A 20,873-nucleotide genomic window follows, 5' to 3' on the forward strand; every position below is an offset into this window, starting at 1 on the left:
TTTAAGAGCTTGTCTGATAAACACCTCTGATTCCCCTTCTTCATTGCACATCATCCCAGGAAGATCCAATTCTTCTCTTGCAAGTGTACTTCCCTGTAATACCTCCTCCACCCTTGTATTTGAGGCCTGTGATTGTATCTCGTAGTTGTCAGCTGATACTCTAAGTAACCTCTACTATAATGAGAAAATACACTTTTTCTTATCTTTCCTTCTGTAGGATGTGCTAATGAAGCAGATTCACAAGGTAAGATGCTCATTTTCTTCTTTGGTACAGAAGATTAAAAAGGGATACAGTGGCTTAATGGTTAAGATGCCAATTCTGATTATCAGAAGATTGGAAGGTTGGCAGCTTGAGGCCCAAGTGCTGCATGATGGTGTGAGCTTCTATCACTAGTCCCAGCTTCTGCCACCCTAGTAGTTTGAAAGCATGTAAATGCAAGTAGATAAATAGGTACCACTTTGGTGGGAAGGTAACGGCGTTCGGTGCAGTTATGCTGGAGTTGTCATTGGAGATGAGCACCACCCCCTACAGTCAGTTACAACTAGACATCAATGTCAAGGGACTACCTTTACTTTTACCTTTACAGAAAACTAAGGAATATAGAAGACTCTATTACCTATCAAGCTACAGTTGGCCCTCCTTATAGGTGGGCTTGCCTTCTGCAGCTTTGAGCTCATGCAGAAGGCAAGCTCAGGCAGAAATAATGGGGCACATACTCACATTGTGTGCCCTGCGCACCGCCACAAGCACATGCCCCATTATTTCCTATGGGGCTTGAGCATATGCTGTTTTCTCCATATACCGGGGGCCTGGAATGGATCCCCCGCGTATGGGGAGAGCAAACTATATTATTTTAGTGACATTTAACAGTATAGCCAATAAGAGCATTAACAAAAAGAGTAGAGAAATTGATGTCCAGTTACCAAAGATAGAATTCTGATTCCTTTCCCCTCCCACCACTTTCTTTGACTTCAAACAGCATGAGCCTTGCCTGTAAATACATGTATCTCAAGATTCTTGACATTGGCCACTCTGTTCCTGGGTCCTTCCTATAAAAACTAGTTTCTGAGCTGAGCCTCCACAAGGCTTAGATCAAACATAGACTCTGTGGTTGAATAATGGGATGAAGTTAGGGTGATTTACAGCTAAAATAAAATGCAGCCTTGAATCCTGTTGTTAATCCCAACTAGATGAGAGCAACTGAATCAGTAGGATTTACCTATATTTTGATTCACCATAATTGATTGAATAGAATAGATAGAAGTGAAAGTGAAAACATTAACCATCTTGTTCTTTCCTCCAGACAAGTCAATGCATGTGGTTGATGCAGGCTCTGGGTTTCTTGCTGTCTGCACTCCAAGTGGAGGAGATCTTGAAGAACCTGCATTCACTCATTACTCCTTACATCCAGCAGCTGGAGAAACTGGCTGATGAAACGGTGAGCACTATCACTTGGCAGACTCTTGTTTCCTTAAGGAAAAACAAGGCCTGCTTGTTCTTTGCTATAAGCAACATCTGCTAACTAGTGTGGTTCCTTGCCCATCTGTTGACTGTTCCCCTTACATGATCTATACCTAACAATACCAAGTGGCTTTCCAGGCCCAACATTTTTTCCCTTCGTTGTCTGCTTCCCCCTTGTCTTTGAATTTCTAGTCTTCTCCCTACCCTTACTCGGTCTCCAGGTCCAAGAACTGAGTAAGTGAAATATCTGATGGGGATATAAACTTGTCAGAGTTGAAAAATCAATAATACTTGATAGTTTTCTTCTTCATTCTTATTGCCAACCTGAAATATCTGATGTTAGTGGCCCATAACCTGGGTCTACCAGTACAGTTATACTTTGCCTTGCAGCCAAATCCCTCCAACAAGCTGGCCATCATCCACATCCTGGGCCTTCTCTCCAATCTCTTCACCACATTGGATATCAGTCACCATGATGATGATCATGAAAGCACAGAGGTCAAGAAGCTGCCGGTGCCACAGGGTCCCAATCCGGTGAGTGTTACTGTGTACTTGTGCACAGATTCACAGTCAAAGGAGAAGTTGTCTTCCCTGCCTTCTAACTACAAGCTTTTTCTTTTAACTCTTTGGAAGAGCTGTGACAAATTAGTGGTGTACATCATGCCACTGTATTTGCATACATATACATGTCTGAATGAAACTTCATATCAGCCATGCCAGATCATGAGCTACTTTACATGACTACTGAGCAGTCAGAAGAGAAGAAGGCTTTCACAGCCAACATCCATAGTTATTTGTGGGGGTTTTGGGCTATGTGGCCATGTTCTGGAAGAATTTATTCCTGACATTTCTCCTGCATCTGTGGCTGGTATCTTTGGAGGTCCTCTGAAGATGCCAGCCACAGATGCAGGTGAAACATCAGGAATAAATTCTTCCAGAACACAGCCACATAGCCTGAAAAACCCCAAAGAAACAAACAGAAGAGAGCTCAGGACATTCCTTATTGAGATGAGTAGGGTTCCTTTGCATTGGCTTATTGAGAAATTGTTCTCCAGAGAAGGGTCTAATGTCTGGATCTGAATGACTCTTTCCTCCAGCCAGAACTGGAATGGGACAGAACTATTCCAGAATGATGTCCTATGCCTCTTCTCTTCCTCCAGGTGGTGGTGGTGCTGCAGCAGGTCTTCCAACTCATCCAGAAAGTCCTCAGCAAATGGTTGAATGATGCCCAGGTTGTGGAGGTAATGTTTCTCACAGGTTTAAAACCCTCAGCAACATGTGCATCCCTAGCAGCCCATCTTGTCCACCTAGCTGTAGCACAGGAGTAGGCAACTACAGCATTTTCAGGGTTCAGTTTTCTGCACCAGGAGCCTATCCAGGCCACTCAAACTGCCAAAAAGGCCAAGAACTAAAAACATAGATGTGACCAGAAATCCAATTCTAGTTTTGAAATGGGAGTAGTCTTGAAGTTAAACAATTCAGGGGGGGGCTGCAATCTGTTTAAAAGGTGAATTGTCATTCCTGTGGGCTTCCAGGAAAGGCAGTTCACCTGGTTTTGCTCACAGAAAGGGAGCCTAGAGGAGAACCAGGAAGTCTAGAGGATCCAAGGCCCACAGAAACAACCTTTGGAGTTTTATGTGGCCCTATGGCTGCACTTTGCCCATCCAGATGAATTGTGAGTTGCTCGTCTAATTCATGGCCTCAAGGTAATTGTCAGCAATAGGGCAATCTGTTTAAAAGTATATGCCCAACAAAATTTGATGTCTGTGCATGGTGAAGACACGGAGAGCTCTGATGTCCTGTTATCACCACTGGTTTAATTTGGGGTAGGTAAACTGGTGTTTTTCTGGACTTTGCCCTCCCCAGGCCATTTTACTGTGTTTTCTAGCTTTTGATCTGTTCCAGACATGTAACTAGCTGGAAACTGCCATGGTCCACAGCCAGTTTCCCCATTTTCAGGATAGCCTTGTGTTTTCAGGATAGATTTGTGTATTGATTCCATCAGACAGCACTGAAAAGTGATGCCTCCGGTAAGCTTTCTTTGCCTGTCCACCAGTGACAGTGTGTTGATTGTGTGTCATTTGTGATTCAGAAGTTGGCAAAATAACTCTTAAGATCCTTTCAAAGAAACTTGCTTAATAGCAAGTTAGAACTCAATTCTTTATTATCCTATAAGCAATGCTTACACGTTTGATAAAAGAATTGTGCAAAGCTTTTCCAAATACTTTACGTAAGAGCAATCTCGTGACAGCTTCCAATTAGCAGAAACAATAGCCACTTTTATTCTAGTTCTATATATTTTAATTAGTTAGCATCATTCCAGTGATTAATCAGTGGCAAGGTTTTAAATATCTTCAAGCTGCTAGTAGAAGAGAGAATTTGACTGAGAAGATCTAAGGACATTGTTGTGCAGATGCATATATATGGGTTTTAAATATTTTGTCCCAGAAGAACAAGCTTTAGAATTTGCGTTGAGAACAGTCTCTTTATCATTGGTTCTAGGGTTAGCCCTTTTTAGCATCAGGCTGTTTTAGACACTCATTGTTTACTGCAAATAGTGCAGAACTACAGAAGGAGAAAGAATGTAACTCTGGAATGTTGATGGGCAGGAGGCGGAGGTAATGATGTTTTACAGTGGGCTCAGGAGTAGGAGAATGGAAGCTGTAACACCTGTCTTTCACTTACCACTGGAACTCTCACAGTCACCACTCTGCTCTGAATTTTCAACATGTTGATTGTTTGTTGTTGTTTTTAAATTATCTCTCGGCTTAGTAGAAGAAACATTTTTTAAAATCTGTTATTCTTAGGAATCTAAAACGCATGTTGGATGCCATGCTTGAAGCAACATTTTCATGTTTTAGTCATGATTAAGTCTATGCATTGAATTAGTGTCCTTATTATCCTTGAGATATCCAGAACTATATGCAGACAGAATTAAGAAATAACTAATTTTGGTATTGGAAAGTGGGGCTATATCTTCAATTCATATTCAGTTCAATTTATTACTCTTCTAAAGATGTTAGTTTGTTTTTGATACAGTCAAATATCTGTTCTGAGAGTTCTAATTCTACTAAAGTGAACAACTGTTGGAGATGAGAACAGGGAAGACTTCCTCTTTGCTTGGAAGGGCAGAGGCAACTGCATTAGATAAACTCAGGATACAGCGGAGAGACATACTTACATACTGATTTCATGTGTTAATATGATGTAAGAATATAAACCAGAGGCCTTTTGCATTTGAATGGGAAATTATGCAGTGGTTATTCATTCTCCTATGATAATTTCCCTAATAAAATAACTCCTCCATTTTTACCACAAGTAGAAAGAAATTCCCTGCATTTCTAAAGAACATGATTGGAAGGGATTTAGCAAATTCAGAATGAAATTATGGATTTTGTGTAGTCATGAAGAATGATTCTTTGAGAATAAGGACATGGCCACAGAAAGTCAGAGGATGAGAGGTTCAAGCTGAGTGCCCTATAGACACTCAGCCTGAACTATATGCAAAAAGCTGTTGAGAGAGACCAGTTGATACATGAAGATGCTGGGATCAGGGGCTTCATGGTAAACCAAGTGTAAGCTGTTTACACTTTTTTTGGGGAGTAGCATTCATTCCTATGGTTGTAAGTGTTACAGATACTTCACAATTTTTGTTCATGAAAACAAAGAACATTATGAATTAGTCTGGGTACTGGGAAAGTTAATCATTTGAAAAGAACCCCTTTGGATCTAGGCAAAATAGATCTTTAGCAGAGGGCACATTATGAGCCAGTCCTCCCTTGATACAGATCCTCCTGTCCCCACAGTCTGTCTGCTCCATATTTGAGAAGTCTGTGAAGACCCTCCTGGATGATTTTGCACCTATGGTGCCTCAACTATGTGAGATGTTGGGCCAGATGTACAGCACTATTCCTCAAGCATCTGCCATTGATCTCACCCGGCAGGTAAGTCTAAGCCCAAGATTTTTGACAAATGCTAATTTTAAAAGTGGAGGCTGATAACTTTTGAGCAATTCACAGCCCACCTCTTCCAATATGTACCTTGCTCATAAAATGATCTATTCTACCCCTTCAGCCCTTACACATGTAGCCTTATATGTTTATGCCAGCCATCTCCATCCTGATGCTCTCTAAATGTTACTTATTTTTTTAAAAAAATCATCACCTTCAGTTAGCGTGATCATTAACTTCTCTGGCCTGGGAAGATGGCGATTGATATCCAACAGCAGGCTGTATATGAGCAGGTAGTATATGAGCAGCTGGGAGTGCATCAGGTTAAATAAAGGTGGCCTATATGTATATATAAACACGAACTGAGTACACTGCAGTTTCCCAGAACTAGTTGGCTTCTATCTTCTTTGGCAAGTTAACAGTAAGAGTCTTGCTGATGGAGTTAACTAGCTAGCCTGAGCACCAGTGGTTTATTGTGGAGGATAGGCACTAAGAATGTGAGGTGTAATGTGACATACTGTAACTTCAGTTTCCTTTCTCTCTTGTATCCTCAGCTGGTTCACATCTTTGCCCATGAGCCTGCCCACTTCCCGCCCATCAAGGCACTCTTTCTGATCGTCACATCAGTTACGCTAACCCTCTTTCAGCAAGGTATGTGTGCTGGGCTCCCTCAATTATGTAGAGCTGCCATATTGGGAATGGCTTTTCCTATTCTCAACTCTGTGAATTGGCCTGTAGAGTGTGTGCAGGTAGGCAGACACCGCTCTCTGATTGTGGCAGTGCCTGTTGAGTTGTGAAAACCTTTATTCTTGTACACATCAGAGTATTAACTGATGAAAATCTCCTGCTGAGGTGGTCTTACTCAGGTGGAGTGAGTAATCTGATTCACATAATGTTTGGATTTGAGTAGGGAGCAAGAAGCCCTAGGATGTTATACATATTTTGGTTCAGATTAAAGAGCTTGCACACACACACACACACACACACGCACACACTGCCCTAGTGCTTGCTGTGAAATCACCTGTCTCTACCAGTTTTTTTCTTGTATACCATATACATTATTTTTCCTGTGAGCTTTGCACTCCACCACCACCCATCCTGCTTTCTCCTTATCAGATTCCTTTTACAACTCTGCTGAGTTCCTAGCAAGTATTTGAGCTTGCCTTTGTCTCTGTGGAACTGCCATCCTGCCATCATGTTGGCTTCAACTGAGGGGAAAAGCTTGACGTATATGTACGGTTCCAGTCAATATGCTATAGTGAGTGGTAAAATTTCTGCTCCCTTCTCCTGGTGCTGCTTTGAATTCTGAATTGCTAAGAGAGTTTTGTTTCCACTGACTGGAGTGATATCCTGTCACTGCCAGGCTATATCAGTCATAGCTAAGGATCAACAGAGAGGAAGAAGATTCTCACAGTGTCTGATGAAATCACTATGGAAAGAAAATATGGTTACCAAGAGCCTTACCTACAGAAAATACCACGAAATACCACAAAGTTGTGTTCTTCTCAACCAGAGGCATCTGGATGGGGGTGAAATAAAAACATTGTGTTGTTGCTGCCCATTAGGAGCTATGGTAGCATTTCAGCATTTTGTGCCCATGTCACCTCACTACTGGATTTGTTGTTTGACTGGAATCACCTTTAGGACCAATCATTTAATGATGATACATCTCCAATGCAAATGTGCTAGCCTTTTCACATGAGGCTTGTGTCTGGTTAGCACCTGCTTCTTCTCTCCACGCTAGAATATAATGAACTCTCTCTTCCCATCTTTGGTGCTTGGCAGGGGACTCTGGGCAACAGGCCTATTCCTTTGCACTTCTTTCTGTTCTTGGGTTTCCAAGTTCCATGATTTTTGTATGTTTTGTTTCTTTGACTTGCTTCAAGCTGCTCATGTGCCTGCCCTCCTAAACCCACCCCAGCACCCTCCTTCCCTTTCCTTACTCCTGTTTTCACTTGTAAATTATTTCTGTATCACATAACTATATGATGTTGAGTTGCTGTTTGTATGATTTTTCTCTTCAGTTACATCTTTATTATATTTTTAGGGCCCAGGGATCATCCTGATATTGTTGATTCATTTATGCAACTCCTGGCACAGGTGTGTTTTAGTTTCTTATTCATTCACTTTCTGTTCTCTCTCTTTCTCTTTTTTAATTCAATTTAAACCTATTTTTAGCTTTCTGTTGACAACGTTTTTCCTTTTAGTTGAATATCGAATTTCTCCATCTGTTTTGTGGAAGTTGAAAACAAAACATTCTCCTTTTTTCATAGGTGTGAGTTTGCCCTTTCTGCTCCCTAAGGGGCAGTTTTTAGTGATACAACAAGGCTTGTAGGTTGGGTTTCTCTTTTGGGTCATGGGCTGTGAGCTGGTACAGGAGGGGACCACTGCAAAATGGCAAATGTGGTTCAAGAGCTATAGCAGGTAACATTCAAGTCCTGATGTAAATGTGTGTTTCTCTACAGTGATTCTGAGCTCTAAAACAAATGCAGATACTTTCATAGTCTTTGCTTGCTGGGTAAGGGTGTGTTCAGTTACTTGGTGATCAACATCTAAGTGTCTGGGAGGAGCATCTGATAATATGGGAGTAACCTTGAGGCAGAGGTAACAGGTGAATCCTGGTTTATCAATCTATTTGATCTCAAAACCTTTCTATCCTCCATCCTTTATCACTCAAGCTGAAGTTTTTAGGTCTGGTTTCTTTCAGATTATGAATCATTTACACATCCTTGTCTCTAATGGTGCAGTGACATCATGCATAGGACAGGACAATGATGATGAAATACAAACTGCACAGGGGTTAAAAAGTGTGCATCTTTGGAGTAAATGAAAGATGAACCCATAATGGATTTGAATGAGAAATATTTGAATGAGAAATAAGCAACAATGCTAGGAAATAATAGAGCTGAGAGGGGTGGGATCTTTGGTACCACCCAGCTCTCCTAAATAGAACAAGATGTTGTCTTGTTGTCTTTGCCTTATTGTTGCTTGATGAGTTTTCTATTACACCACGAACTGGGAAGTATCTGAGCACTTACCTCCCCCTTGTGGTGGTTTATACAGCTTGCAAATGTGGTAAGCAATAATACTAATACAATTCACACTTCTCTTCTGTAGAACTGACATAAACTTTCAGCAAATTTTGAAATGTATTGACAGTATCAAATAATTATTACTCTTTTCAATGTTCTTGTTTTGCCATTTGGTTAAGGGACTCTGGCTACTTATTGTAACTGTGTAATATATCTTGATGGTAAGTGAAAGAAAGCTTCCAGCTAATGAGGCAATGAGAAGAAGATAAGGACTGTAACAAGCCAACACAGCTCTTCTTGATTGCCCCTACCCTACCTTTTAGTTGAAGACATAATAACATATCAAATTCCCTGCATTTAGATGGGAACAACTTGGGTCCCTATCCTTTGGTCACCTCCATCCACCCAGTGCTCCTCCACAAATAAAGGAGCCTTGTAGAAGCCAGAATGAAAAGGGTTGAAGAAGATTATTGTTCTTGGAAAATATAGGTACTGAATCTAAGACCAGTAGTGGTTATGCTAAATATGCATAGAATGAAGCTTAGAGGTTTGTGTATTAGTAGATTCAGAACAATGCTGTTAATACCTCCATGTATGCATAGTATATCTATTTCCTCCCACCCTACTCATTCTTTTCTCCTTGACTGAATACATGTTGTTCCTTCAGTCATAAATAGTTTATGAGAAGCTTGCATTGCACACTATTTGGGTTTGGGTAATTTAGCTGTTCTTTCATCCCTTGTTTAGAAGATATGAAAGCTAGGAATCTGGAGACACTGTATTGTCCATTTGGGGGCCATTGGCATTTTTTGTCTCTTTCTGTTTTCATCTATAAACATAGGTTCCATTTTCATCTTCTTGTAGTTCACATTCAAACCCCTCACAGCATGGTTGATAGTGGAAAGAAGATACTGCAAATCATATGGATGCTAAATAAGAAAATATACAAGATATTGTCATATATTCAGAGACTTTCTGTCCACAAAATTGCGATGAGTCCTTAGGGAAAAAATTAGTTTCAGCTTTGTCACTTTTTGACATTGCTTCCTGAAATTGTAAATTTCATTCCGTGCTAGCACCTTTCCTGCCTTCCTGTCTACCAGTAAATATGTAGGTTTTGACTATTGACCAAGTAAAATTTGACTGTATGCACAGTTTCCTCCAGATAGTCTCCTATGGTGTGGATCAGTATAAGAAGTGCAAGGCCCATACAGTAAGGACAATCCAAATGTCTTCCTAAAGAGGCAAATGCTCATTGGTATCCCAAAGACTCTTGCCTCACAACACACTCAGTGTCTTGCTAACAGATTACATAGGCGTACACTGTCCACTTATTGGCAGACACACTTTGCAGTTTTAAATTGTTTGTGAAACTTATTTTGAGTTCTGTTTGTGGCTTTCTGGAATCTAAAGCAACTATCATGGCAGAGCAGGACCTTCCTTATATAGGTTCTTTCCAAAATAGTTCTAATGAATACCAAGTTGCTGTCAGGAAGGGGTCTGAGGACCCTTCAAGAGATCATCAAAAATATGTGTAGAATTCTCAACATGTGTTTGTATTGGCTTTAAAGACCTGGTGACCTTTAAAGCCAAAATTTTGGCACTATTCAAGTAGTGCAGTTTGAATGTGGGTGTCACTTTATATGGCAAGCAGGAACTGATATGCCAGTGGCTCTGCATCTAACAACTATCCCTTTTGTTTATTAACTTTTTTTTAATGGATAGCTATTCAGTTCATACATCACTGGCAGATCCACAGAGCAGCTTGTAATAACAAGACACAAGAAAATAAATTAAAAAACAATGTTAAGGACACTTGAACACTTAAGAAAAAGTAATCAAACATTAGCAGCTAAAAATCTTTATCCTGCTTTGCTGAACACATTTGGGCCATGAATCTTAGGCCTGTTACAGACTGCCAAAATAAAGCTGCTTCGGGTCTCTTTGGAGGTATGCTGTTTAAATGATGTATGCATCCTAAGAATCCGGAAGCTGCACCAAAGCTGCACTCCAGTGCTTAGGAATGGAGTGTGGCTTTGGCGCGACCTCCGGACTCTTAGGACCCATGCATCATTTAAATAGCATATCTCCAAAGAGACCCGAAGCAGCTTTATTTTGGCAGTCTGTAACAGGCCTTAGTGTAGTAAGGACATAGCAGATTTCTTATGGGGAATTCCAATGGATAAGTGCCACTGTTGAAAGAATCTTGCTCCATGTGATCAGCATGCTTTGGTCTGTGGCACTTTCTTCCATCTGTGGCATTTTGAGCAGGGACTCATCTGATGACCTAAGCAACAGAAGAAAAAAATGTGATAAAGGATGTTCTTTGTGATAGGGTGCAAGTTTCTCAGTTATAGATGGTACAAAGCAGACTGCACTAGATTACAAAAGGTACTGGCTGAATCTCCCCAACATCTGCAGGCATATGGTGAGAGTTTTACGGAATTTAATCTGGGCTCTTCTCTCTTGCAGTCAGCCTTAGTTTGGAAAATACTTAAGTTAACATTTGTTTAACTCTTTATTTTTAAAAACATTTTTATCCTGCCCCATTATCCTGAGGTCTCAGGGTAGTAAACTGATAAAACAAATAAACAGTTTAAACAATTCCAACTAAGAAATAAGATAAAAACATCTTTAAACAATTGAAACAACTTAAAAGAACATTAAAAGGCTAAAAGAGTTAAAACCATGTGCATGCTTAAAAGTAAATTAGGCTTTAATAAATAATAAAAACCCATGTCTTGACCTGAGGCCAAAAAGATGCCAATGTTGGAGGACATCCCATAAGAAGATTGCCAAGGTTGCACTCTCCTTTGTGCTTCCCCATCATATTGCCCCAATGCTGGAACAAAGGTAGACATCTATAGGGAGAACTGTTTCTTCCGATATTGAGGTCCCAGGTCATTTAGCACTTTGAATTCAGACTGGAAGTGAACTGGCAGCCAGTGCAGTTCCTTTAAGACTGGTGTTATGTTTTCTATATGGTACCATGGTCAGCAATCTTACTGCTGCATCTGTAGCTTATGAATCACCTTCAAGGGCATCCCCATGTAGAACATATTAGCGTAGTATAAAGGCAATGGCAAACCTCCTCTGAACAAATCTTGCCAAGAAAACACCATGATAGGTTTGTGTTAGGGTCACCATAAGGAAATGATTTGAAGGCATACAATAGCAACAAACAAATCAGGAAGTTGCCATATTATGCTGTACTTGTGAACCAGGATGTTTACTACAGTACTATGGCTATGTAATCTTTTTCTAGGATACCAGTCAGAGCTGGTACAAGCCATGGGGTCCAGCTGGGCCTCAAGTGATAAAGATCAGTCTACAAGTATTCCAAAGCTACATATCTGCTCCTTTTATGGGGAGTGCAGCCCCATCCAAGGCAGGCTGCTTACCCAGTTCCTGGACTGGATAGTCACTAGCCCACTGAGCCTCCATCTTGTCAGGATTCAGTTTTAGTTTATTGGCCTTCTTCCAAGCCATTACAGCATCTAGGCATTGGTCCAGCACCTGCACAACTCCAACTGACTCCTACCACCAGGATAAATAGAGCTAAGTGGCACCCCACCCAAACATGACCTTCCCCAATGGCTTTGTATAGATATTAAATAGCACGGCAACATAACTGGTTTCCCCTCTTGTAAGCAAACAGCTGAGTAAGATGACTGGTAACACTGCTAGGAGAGAGGTCTGCTATAGCAGGGAAATGTTCTCCCCTAGACTCTCAGAATAAAATCTGAGCTCAACAGGAAGATTTCTCACAGCATCATGAAATGTGCTTCTGCAGACATTGCCATTGAAATATTCAGATAAGCCTCACAAAAAGATCAGAATACAGTACTTGAATGTGGAGGTTATTGGGCATGTCACAAAGATGTTTTCCCACAACTAGTGGAAATATAGAAAAACCAAGTTGCCCTAATTTGTAAATTCTCCTAGAACTGTCAGTTTTAAAAAATTTGCCTTCCTGACATTGGTGTGTTACGTTTTTAGTCCTTGAGAGGGGGGGAGAATTAAATAAGAGGGAAGCAGAAAGTAAGGAAATTTATATATATATATAGCTTAATTACTTAAAATCTCAAAACCTTCAACCATATGGCAACCATTAGGTGACCCCACCACAGTATTTTCTTGGCATAATATGTTCATCGAGTGTTGCCTTTTGTCTTCCTCTGAGGCTGAGAGAGAGTGACTTGCCCAATGTCACCCAGTGGGTTTGTATGGCTGGGTGGAAAATCGAACCCTGGTCTTCCAGTGTCCTAGTCCAACACTTAAACCAATCACCTTGTTAGTACTAGCATATTGCCCTATGGCTGTTTTGAGACAAACAATATTTGAAGGGGGTAGGAAGACAAGATTAATTTAAAATGAAAATAGATTGGTAACATTGAGTTTCCATTAACACTCCTTTAATTTCACATCTCCCACCAGCTTGAAGCATCCCTGGATCTCAATAGGCAAAGGAGAGAGGTTCAGCTTTCTCATCTCTGAGTTTAGGGGAGGAAAGTATGCCAGCCAACACAAGATGAGGCCTTCGGACTGAAAGGTTATACTCCCTACTGTACTTGGCCTTGCTCTCTCTTTCTCAGCTGTACAGTACATAAATCTAATGTGTGCTCTTCATAACTGTTTCCCAACTAAATACGTTTTGTTTTATATGCACACACCTCAATACTTCTGACAAATACATTTTTGTATACATAATTATGTTTTATGTATATACACACACACACACACACACACACACAGTCGTCTCTCCATTTGTGTGGACTTCAAATTTATATCTCTCAATTACACGCAAGGGGCAAGTGGAGCGACATAAAATGGGGGTGGGCGCCTGCAGCACATGCCCACAGCTGGCACTGCCATTCAAGCCAATGGGGATTGAATATTGGCGGATTTCTGTTTTTGCAGAGGGACAACTATACACTCTCTCTCTCTCTCTCTCTCTCTCTCTCTCTCTCTCTCTCTCTCTCTGCACATATAAGGGTGTGTTTATGTACAAAATGTATATATGTAAAAAAATACTAAAGTGTGGCAAGTAAACAAAACCTCTAATAAGGTAAATGGGGAGAAATGACTTTAAAATACTGTAGGGAGTTTGGAATACTAAGTGATAATTTTAGTATAAAAATTTGTGAATTGTACATGGTAGCACAGATGGATTTTGAGCAAAAGAAAGCAGTAGACAAGTTAAAGCTCAGTTTAATTGTTACCTGTGTTTTGGTATTATTTGAGGAAAGAGACATAGTCCTTTATTTCTTCTGTCTCTTCCTCTGGTTGTGAAAGCAGTAACAGTGAGGGGAGGGAAGCTGGAGAGGCAAAGATATTGAAGCCAATTCATTGAAACTATGAGTCTAGTTGGAGGTATAATATGGTTCTATCTGCAGGTACACTATGTTTCATGTGGCTCAGACCACAGAAAGTGCAGAAGTTGGTTAGGGGCCTGCTTGCTAATAGGTTAAGCCATGTGTTTGAAATCCACAAGCAGTGATATCTTTGTTGGGGCAATTCCAAAGCAGAATGTACTTTATGCAAAACTTTGGAAGCTTCACTGGCTTCATCATGAAGCAAAGATGTTAAAAGTCATAGAGGAGAAAAATGGTGATAATGTCAGAGTGACAGGCCTATGTTCTATCTGAGAAGTTGTCAGTATGGTATTGAGGGGTTTTAGTGTAAGTCGAGGCCACTCCCTTTATTGGCCACGTTAGGTCCAAGAATAAAGAGCAATACAAGTCAGGTAATAAAATTTCAGCTCTATTAGCCTGAGAAAAGTAATTTCTCTTGAGATCCAGCTGGTCAACTAATGGAATTAAATTTTATTAACTGTGTTTTATTGCTCTTTGTCCCTAGTCCTCACGTGACCAATAAAGGGAGTAGCCTCTGCCTGCACTGAAATCCCCCAATACCATACTAACTGACAACATCTCAGATATAATGCAGGCCTGTGAGTCTGAAATCATCACAATTTTTCTCCTGTATGATTTTTAACATCTGTGCCAGATGAAGAAGCCAGCAAAGTTTCAATGGCGGAGTTGGCCCAATTGCTGGTTGTGGATTTTGGATTTTGTTATATTTTGCTGAAGGCAAACATGACTTCCTTGAACGTGTGTGTGCGTGTATTCCTTACATTTGAGAATGCTTTGATGAAGCAGATGCTTCTGTCCTTCAGGAACGAGAAGACAGTAGGGGCTGCTATCCACAGTGCTGAAAAAGCTATGCTTGTGAAGTTCTTCCCTGTATTTGCTGTCTATGGTGCTGAAATATGCTGCCAGGAAGCAGTATTTATAAAGGCCAGTAAACTACCACTCACATGTCTTAATGAAGATTTTTCAGCTAGATTGTTCTGCTTCCTTGATAATTTGGAGTTCCCCACATCTCTACATACCTTCATTTGTAGTAAAATAGGAATCCTGTGAGGCTTTCTAGGGCAAAGCATCCATTATTGTCTCTTAAGAGGGCCCTGATTACCTGGAGCCCTTCATTTCAGACGTGCCCAGTTTATATGCTCTGCTTTTCTTCTATATCTGTGTTTCTGTGCACCATGGCTGATGGCCAGGTAAGAGCACATGCCAGCCATGGCCAGGGAACTCTTCTTTGGCACTTGCTTGCCCCTGGCTTTCCAGAGCTGTGTTTATTCTCTTGTGTATGTGTGTGTGCCTTGCAGGCCCTCAAAAGGAAACCAGACTTGTTCCTGTGTAGCAGCCTAGATGTCAAAGCAGTGTTCCACTGTGGTAAGTAGGCTAACTTCATAAAACAGAGCTCCTCTAATATTGAGTGGCTTTGCAGTGATTGGAGAAGGTGATATAATCAAAGGGGTGTTATGCTCCTTATTGAGTTAGACAAATGCAAGAAGTGGAGTTAAAGTCTCACTTTTTGCTGTGGAAACATCTCCAATTTCAGACAATCTAAAATTCCATGTAAAATGTATGAGTTGGGATGGGGGAAATTTTCTTCTCTGCCCATAAGAAAAGTAAGGGTTTATTCTAGTTGAGTACCGAACTGTTTTTTTCTGTCTAGGTGTGATCTCCCTGAAATTCCCTGAAGCCCCAACTGTCAAAGCTGCCTGTGGCTTTTTTGTGAGTATCTGCTTATTGACTGGTGGTACAAGGAGAGCTGTTTTTAGGGGAAGTGGCTTGGATGCTGTTGTTTTAGGACAAGATGGAGGAGCACTCAGAACTGGTGAGACTGATGTTGCCACTGGGGGCGGGGCAAGATTGGAAATAGGGGAGACATATTCTCCCATCTTTATGTTCCTCTGTTCTCTTGGGTTGTTTTACATGCAGGAAAAGAGCATTCTTCCATTTGAGAATGTATTTTTCTTTTCTCAAGCAACACAGAGTTTGCAGTACCTCTTTCTCACCAATTGTTTGTTACAGACTGAATTGTTACCACGCTGTGGGGAGATTTCACCTGTCGGACAAGTGGTACATGAGAATGGCAAAATATTGCTGCAAGCTGTCCTTGAGGTAGGGAGTGAGACTTCATGATACGTTTGGGAACAATGAAGGGGTTCACTTGTCCCACTGAGTTTCATTCATTCAGCCACAGTATTTCTTGGGAAGTTGCCACCTCAGGTTTTTAAGTTTGTTAAATCCACTGAAGCCCTCAATTAGACCCATGGCTCTGGCTGGTAGAGCCTTCCTAGCCTTATAATATGAAGCTCCCACCTGCCTCGTAGTCTCCTGGAAGAACTAACAATATTTGTTCTGTTCCTGCAGGGTGTAGGAGGCCAAGCCTCACGCAATTTGATGGATCACTTTGCTGAGATTCTTTTTGCTCTCAACAAACATTGCTTCAGTTACTTGAGTGTGTGGATAAAGGAAGTGATGCAGCAAGATGGTTTTCCATCAGCCCGTGTCAGCCCTGAACAGAAGGAGATTTTCAGCCAGCAAATTCTTAGGTCTGTCCCCTCTTGATGCCTTTTCTGAGAGATAGAATTAGAGATGCGTAAGGGGGTTTCCCCAGTTCATGAATTTTCTTCTGTACTTTGAAGTTGGCAGGACGGAATTGTTAATGTTAGAAATATTAGCTCCAAGCACTTTAAAGGTTCTCAGTAGTACTTATCAAGATTTCTGTATACAAAGAACTTACTTGAAACCCAGGATCCTTGAAGATCTGATGGAAAGACTATACAGTATTAGTTTCCTACAGCCAAGAAATTTAAGGATTATTAACTTACCTCAGTCTAGTATTGAATAAAATAAATAGTAGCTACCTTTTTGGGAGCCAAAACAAATTAAAATATTAAAAGTACAATAGAAAAAAAGGTTGAACAGAAAACAAATGTACAGTGCACCCACATCATACGCTTGCACCTTTTACATAGCTTCCAGCTTATGCTGGAAGCCACTCATCATTTAATGAATGGTACGCACACCATGACATGCACGAGCCCCATTATCCTCAATGGGACTCTAACATAGGCGGAACTTGCCTTACGCAGCAGGGTCCGGAATGGATCCCCTGCGTAAGGCAAGGGACCACTGTAAATGTCGTTTCTAAGCTAATACACAGGGTTTCATTCTTTTAATCGGATATCTTACTGTTGCTAAAATTTTCCCTTTATGAACCTACAACTATCACTCAGATTCAGAATCCCTCTTATTGAAATTTGCTTACTAGGTCATCTTCCTTGAAGAATTTTATTACTAAAACTCCCCTGCTTTACTTCAGTCTAGTTCATCCTCTCCCAATAATCAGAAGTGTCAATTAACTTGACCCAGGTGATCTAAGTAATAACACCACTACTAATGCAGCCATTTGCATATCTACGCTACCAAAGAAAGCTTCAAGATGAGGAAACTTGCTAGATTATTCAAGTACTGTAATTGATAAGCTGAAATGAATTCTCAACCAGTTGTCACTTGGAAGAAGGGAAAGCATGGGTGTCTCAATACAATAGACATACAGTTGAGCTTAGCAATTACACCTGGAACATGCCTGCACTGAGCATCTCTTTGTACTTGGATCTACTTGGTCATGCCACTGCTCATGGCATTTTCTGGGAAGCAATTTGCTGAGGTTGTGTGTTTGTGTGTGTGTGTGTGTATAAATAGCTTTAGACCAGTAAAATTATCCTTTATTTTATTCTTCGCAGATACTATTGCTTTATAGTACAGACTGTTGCTGTTATTTTCACCTTTTATATATTTCATCTGTAGGATGCCTACAGGTAAAGGCATCTGAGAAATAGGTTAGGTGCTGGTGGTGTTAACAGTGGAAGCATTGTGGCTATGTGCAGAAAGTGTGGCTATGTACAAACACCTGACCTAGCACTAGATATACCCTTTGTTGTCCAATACCACCTTGTGTACTATCCATCGATCTTGTATGTCAGGTTTTCACTGTCCTTCCTTTGTGTTAGCAGAGAACGTGTGAACAAACGACGTGTGAAGGAGATGGTTAAAGAGTTCACGCTGCTTTGCCGGGGACTGCATGGTACTGAATACACAGCAGACTATTGATGGAGTCATGAAACAAAGAAATGCAGCAAGAACAGCTTTGCTGATTACCTGTCACTGCCCTATGCTGCTACTGAACCAGGACAATAACTCTTCACCTAACCTGCTGAGGCTGCTCCTCTCCAGATGGGCTTGTTGTCCATCCCTCCTGCATGTTCAGAGGCAGCAGGCTGCAAGGACTTGGACCAGAAGCTGGAGCTGAGGACAGCCCCTCCCCATGCTGGGCCAGTGCAATGATTGGCCCTTGCCTCCCTGGCACGTTCCTGTAGACATATCTGTGGTATTGTCTGTTCCTAAAAAGTCTGCCCTTGCCCTGCATGTGGCAGCTTGTGTCTGACGGAAGAGGAAGGCCATGCAGCCTTGAATTACATTAAGACTCTTTCTAAGTTGTGGTCTTCAGTGAATTGTGGATGGTGGGGAAGATTAATTTGGGACAGTATGGATAGAAGAGGTTGAATGCTGGCACTGGCAGTTATACTTCCATTTGCCCTACCCTAAGTGGGTAATAAATAATTATCTATTTATCCCTTCTAAAGGAAATTCAGATTCTGCAGTAAGGTAGGACAAAGGGCAGTTTCTGAGAAGCAAATATTTTGCTCATCCTTGGCATTCTTTAAGGTGTGTATGCTATTAACTACTTCACATTTGCCTTTTGTAACATATGGCAGCATTCTGGAGAGATCATATTTAACTTACCTCTTCAAAGCTGTGAAGATGTGAACAATAGCTGCTAGATCGACCGTGAAAGATGAAAAAAGTCCTGGTGACATTTCTATCTAAGCTTAAGATGCCACAATAGATCTGGGAGTGTATGGCAGTGGTTGGGGTTGGGGATTGGATGAAGAGGGACTAGGAAGAGGAGGAAGTGATTTTTCATACTGGAGTTGTTGATGCCACAAGGCTGAAGACTGCAGTGGAGCCATGCTGCAATTCGGATCCACTCTAGGTGCCATTTCTCCCCTCCCCTCCCCTGGGAGTAGTTACCTAGCTTCCATAAAAGTAGTAACTCAAGTTTACTACAGTACTTTTCCATTTGCTTGACTCCTGTATAAAAAGGAGTAAAAGCTCCTTGGTATGATGTGAACTCTGAACTCATTTTTTTTTAATGAGAGCAAACCAAACCCATCACCAAATGATTAAAAGAACACTCTTTAGATACCAAACTGGTGAGAGCACTGGAGGCTTACATAAATTTGATTTGGAATTTCTGTACTGTATTTCCAAGGGAAAGGACAATGTTTTGGGAAGGAACATAAGATGAAACAAAATTAGGTCTCTAAATCTTAAAAATTAGCATGCTAACATGCAGAACACTCCTCACATCTACTGGATCTCAGCTAAGGATCAGTAAGCAATGATGGAAGAACCCCTTCAGTAGCTGACAGGACATCAAAACAGCCATGGAAATCTCTCAGACATAGGAGAATAAGAGATGGTCTTTTAGCCAATGGAAGAGACATTGGATCATTCAATCAAATAATGGTAAAGCAGTTTAAAACAAATAGTAAGAATACTGTAAACAGACTAAAACATAAAAAATGTAAATAATTTAAAAACATGCACACATGTAGATTTGGATCAAATCAATTTGGGCCCCTGAGGGTTTGGTTTAAAATGCTAGTGGGACACAAAGCAGTTCCTCTCCAGCAATCTTCAGTCAGGCACCTACAAGAAGATGCTCCTTCAATATTGAGGACTCAAGGCACTTAGGGCTTTAAATGTTATCACAAGCACATTGAATTGGGACCAAAAATATATAGTACTGACAGGCAAGCCAATTTCCTTTAAAACTATCCTTACTGTTCCTTTCAGCAGGGTTTACCGTGCATTTGCTTTAGCTCCAGCTTCCAGGACATTTTGTGTGTTACAGTAATCTAATAGGGACATTATCATGGAATGCAGTGCTATGAGTGGATTATTAGTGTCCAGCAAAGTTTACAAGTTGAAGCTGGACCCAAATACTCAAAGCCATTGAGTCCACCTGGGCCTCCTGTGACAACAAGTGGATTTACATATATTCCCAAACTCTGCACCTGCTCCCTTGGAGAGGGAGGGGGTCTGGGTGTTTATTCAGTTCCTGGCCCTGAGAACCACCAGTTCACAGACGTTTGTTCTTATCAAGATTCAGTTTCAGTTTGCTGGTTCTCATGCAGCCCACTACAGCATCTGGGCACTCATCCAGCAGCTTCACAAGTCCAGCAACACAAATAGACCTCAATGTCCTTAGCATATTGAGAACACTTAACACAGGACTACTAACAATCTGCTTTCACTTCAAAAAGAAATACTCATTGATATGAGATGAGAAAGTGTTAGAATTAAAGTACTGAGGTTCTTACCCAGTGAAGGCATTGGGTGATGGTTAGATCAAACCAATGTTAGATTTGTTTTTATGGCTAAAAATTGGGTTAGTAATAGCACATCTTAACTAGGATCTTTCAGGAGGATGGGATACCTCAAATCACAATGAAACTTCCATAGTACACATAGGGAAGACAACATTTTGCATATGTTGGGGAAAAAGTAAGAGCCTCTTGTTTTACTCCTATATCCACAATATTCTTCTCTACCAGGGTCTAAAGTCAACAACACTAACACAGAGAACAAATCAGGGTTGTAGCTGTGGGGAGGGGGACAAAATAAGGGCATTGTCCCCACACACAATATGAATTGCTGTGCTTGTATTCCTTAGGTAACTTACATGCTCCTTATTTTTTTTAAATACCAAAATTCTATTTCTAAATGCCCAAGTGTGAAGTTTTAAGTTCTATGATGCTAGAAATTTGGAGACTGAGAAGTTTTCATGGGTGTGCGTGTGTACAGAATTTTCATTGGTGACAATTCCCTCACCATCCACTCCCTGTAGCTACATACTGGACTAAGCTGTGAATGGCATCTGGGTATGCTAGAGCATGCGGTGTATCACTTTTTTTTTTTTTTAAATTTGGCTTGCTGTAGC

At 40.9% G+C, this 20,873-nt stretch overlaps 1 protein-coding gene across 4 annotated transcripts in view; it reads left to right on the forward strand.

The window, feature by feature from the left end:
- IPO13 (importin 13) overlaps positions 1 to 18,998 on the forward strand; it is a 60,461-nt gene extending 41,463 nt beyond the window's left edge. The window contains exons 9-20 of one of the 4 annotated variants that reach the window (XM_042463296.1): positions 218 to 244; positions 1,305 to 1,439; positions 1,853 to 1,996; positions 2,623 to 2,703; positions 5,269 to 5,406; positions 5,967 to 6,063; positions 7,460 to 7,512; positions 15,118 to 15,184; positions 15,471 to 15,529; positions 15,830 to 15,919; positions 16,172 to 16,353; positions 17,818 to 18,998. In XM_042463296.1, coding sequence (XP_042319230.1) covers positions 218 to 244; positions 1,305 to 1,439; positions 1,853 to 1,996; positions 2,623 to 2,703; positions 5,269 to 5,406; positions 5,967 to 6,063; positions 7,460 to 7,512; positions 15,118 to 15,184; positions 15,471 to 15,529; positions 15,830 to 15,919; positions 16,172 to 16,353; positions 17,818 to 17,917 — 1,173 coding nt within the window. In that variant the 3' untranslated portion in view covers positions 17,918 to 18,998. Of the gene's footprint in view, positions 1 to 217; positions 245 to 1,304; positions 1,440 to 1,852; positions 1,997 to 2,622; positions 2,704 to 5,268; positions 5,407 to 5,966; positions 6,064 to 7,459; positions 7,513 to 12,881; positions 12,997 to 15,117; positions 15,185 to 15,470; positions 15,530 to 15,829; positions 15,920 to 16,171; positions 16,354 to 17,817 lie in introns of those variants that run through there. The other 3 variants (XM_042463297.1, XR_006103515.1, XR_006103516.1) reach the window with 3 other exon arrangements.
- Positions 18,999 to 20,873: the final 1,875 nt, after the last annotated feature.

This window comes from Sceloporus undulatus, chromosome 4 (assembly GCF_019175285.1).
Source record: "Sceloporus undulatus isolate JIND9_A2432 ecotype Alabama chromosome 4, SceUnd_v1.1, whole genome shotgun sequence".
Taxonomy (NCBI): domain Eukaryota; kingdom Metazoa; phylum Chordata; class Lepidosauria; order Squamata; family Phrynosomatidae; genus Sceloporus; species Sceloporus undulatus.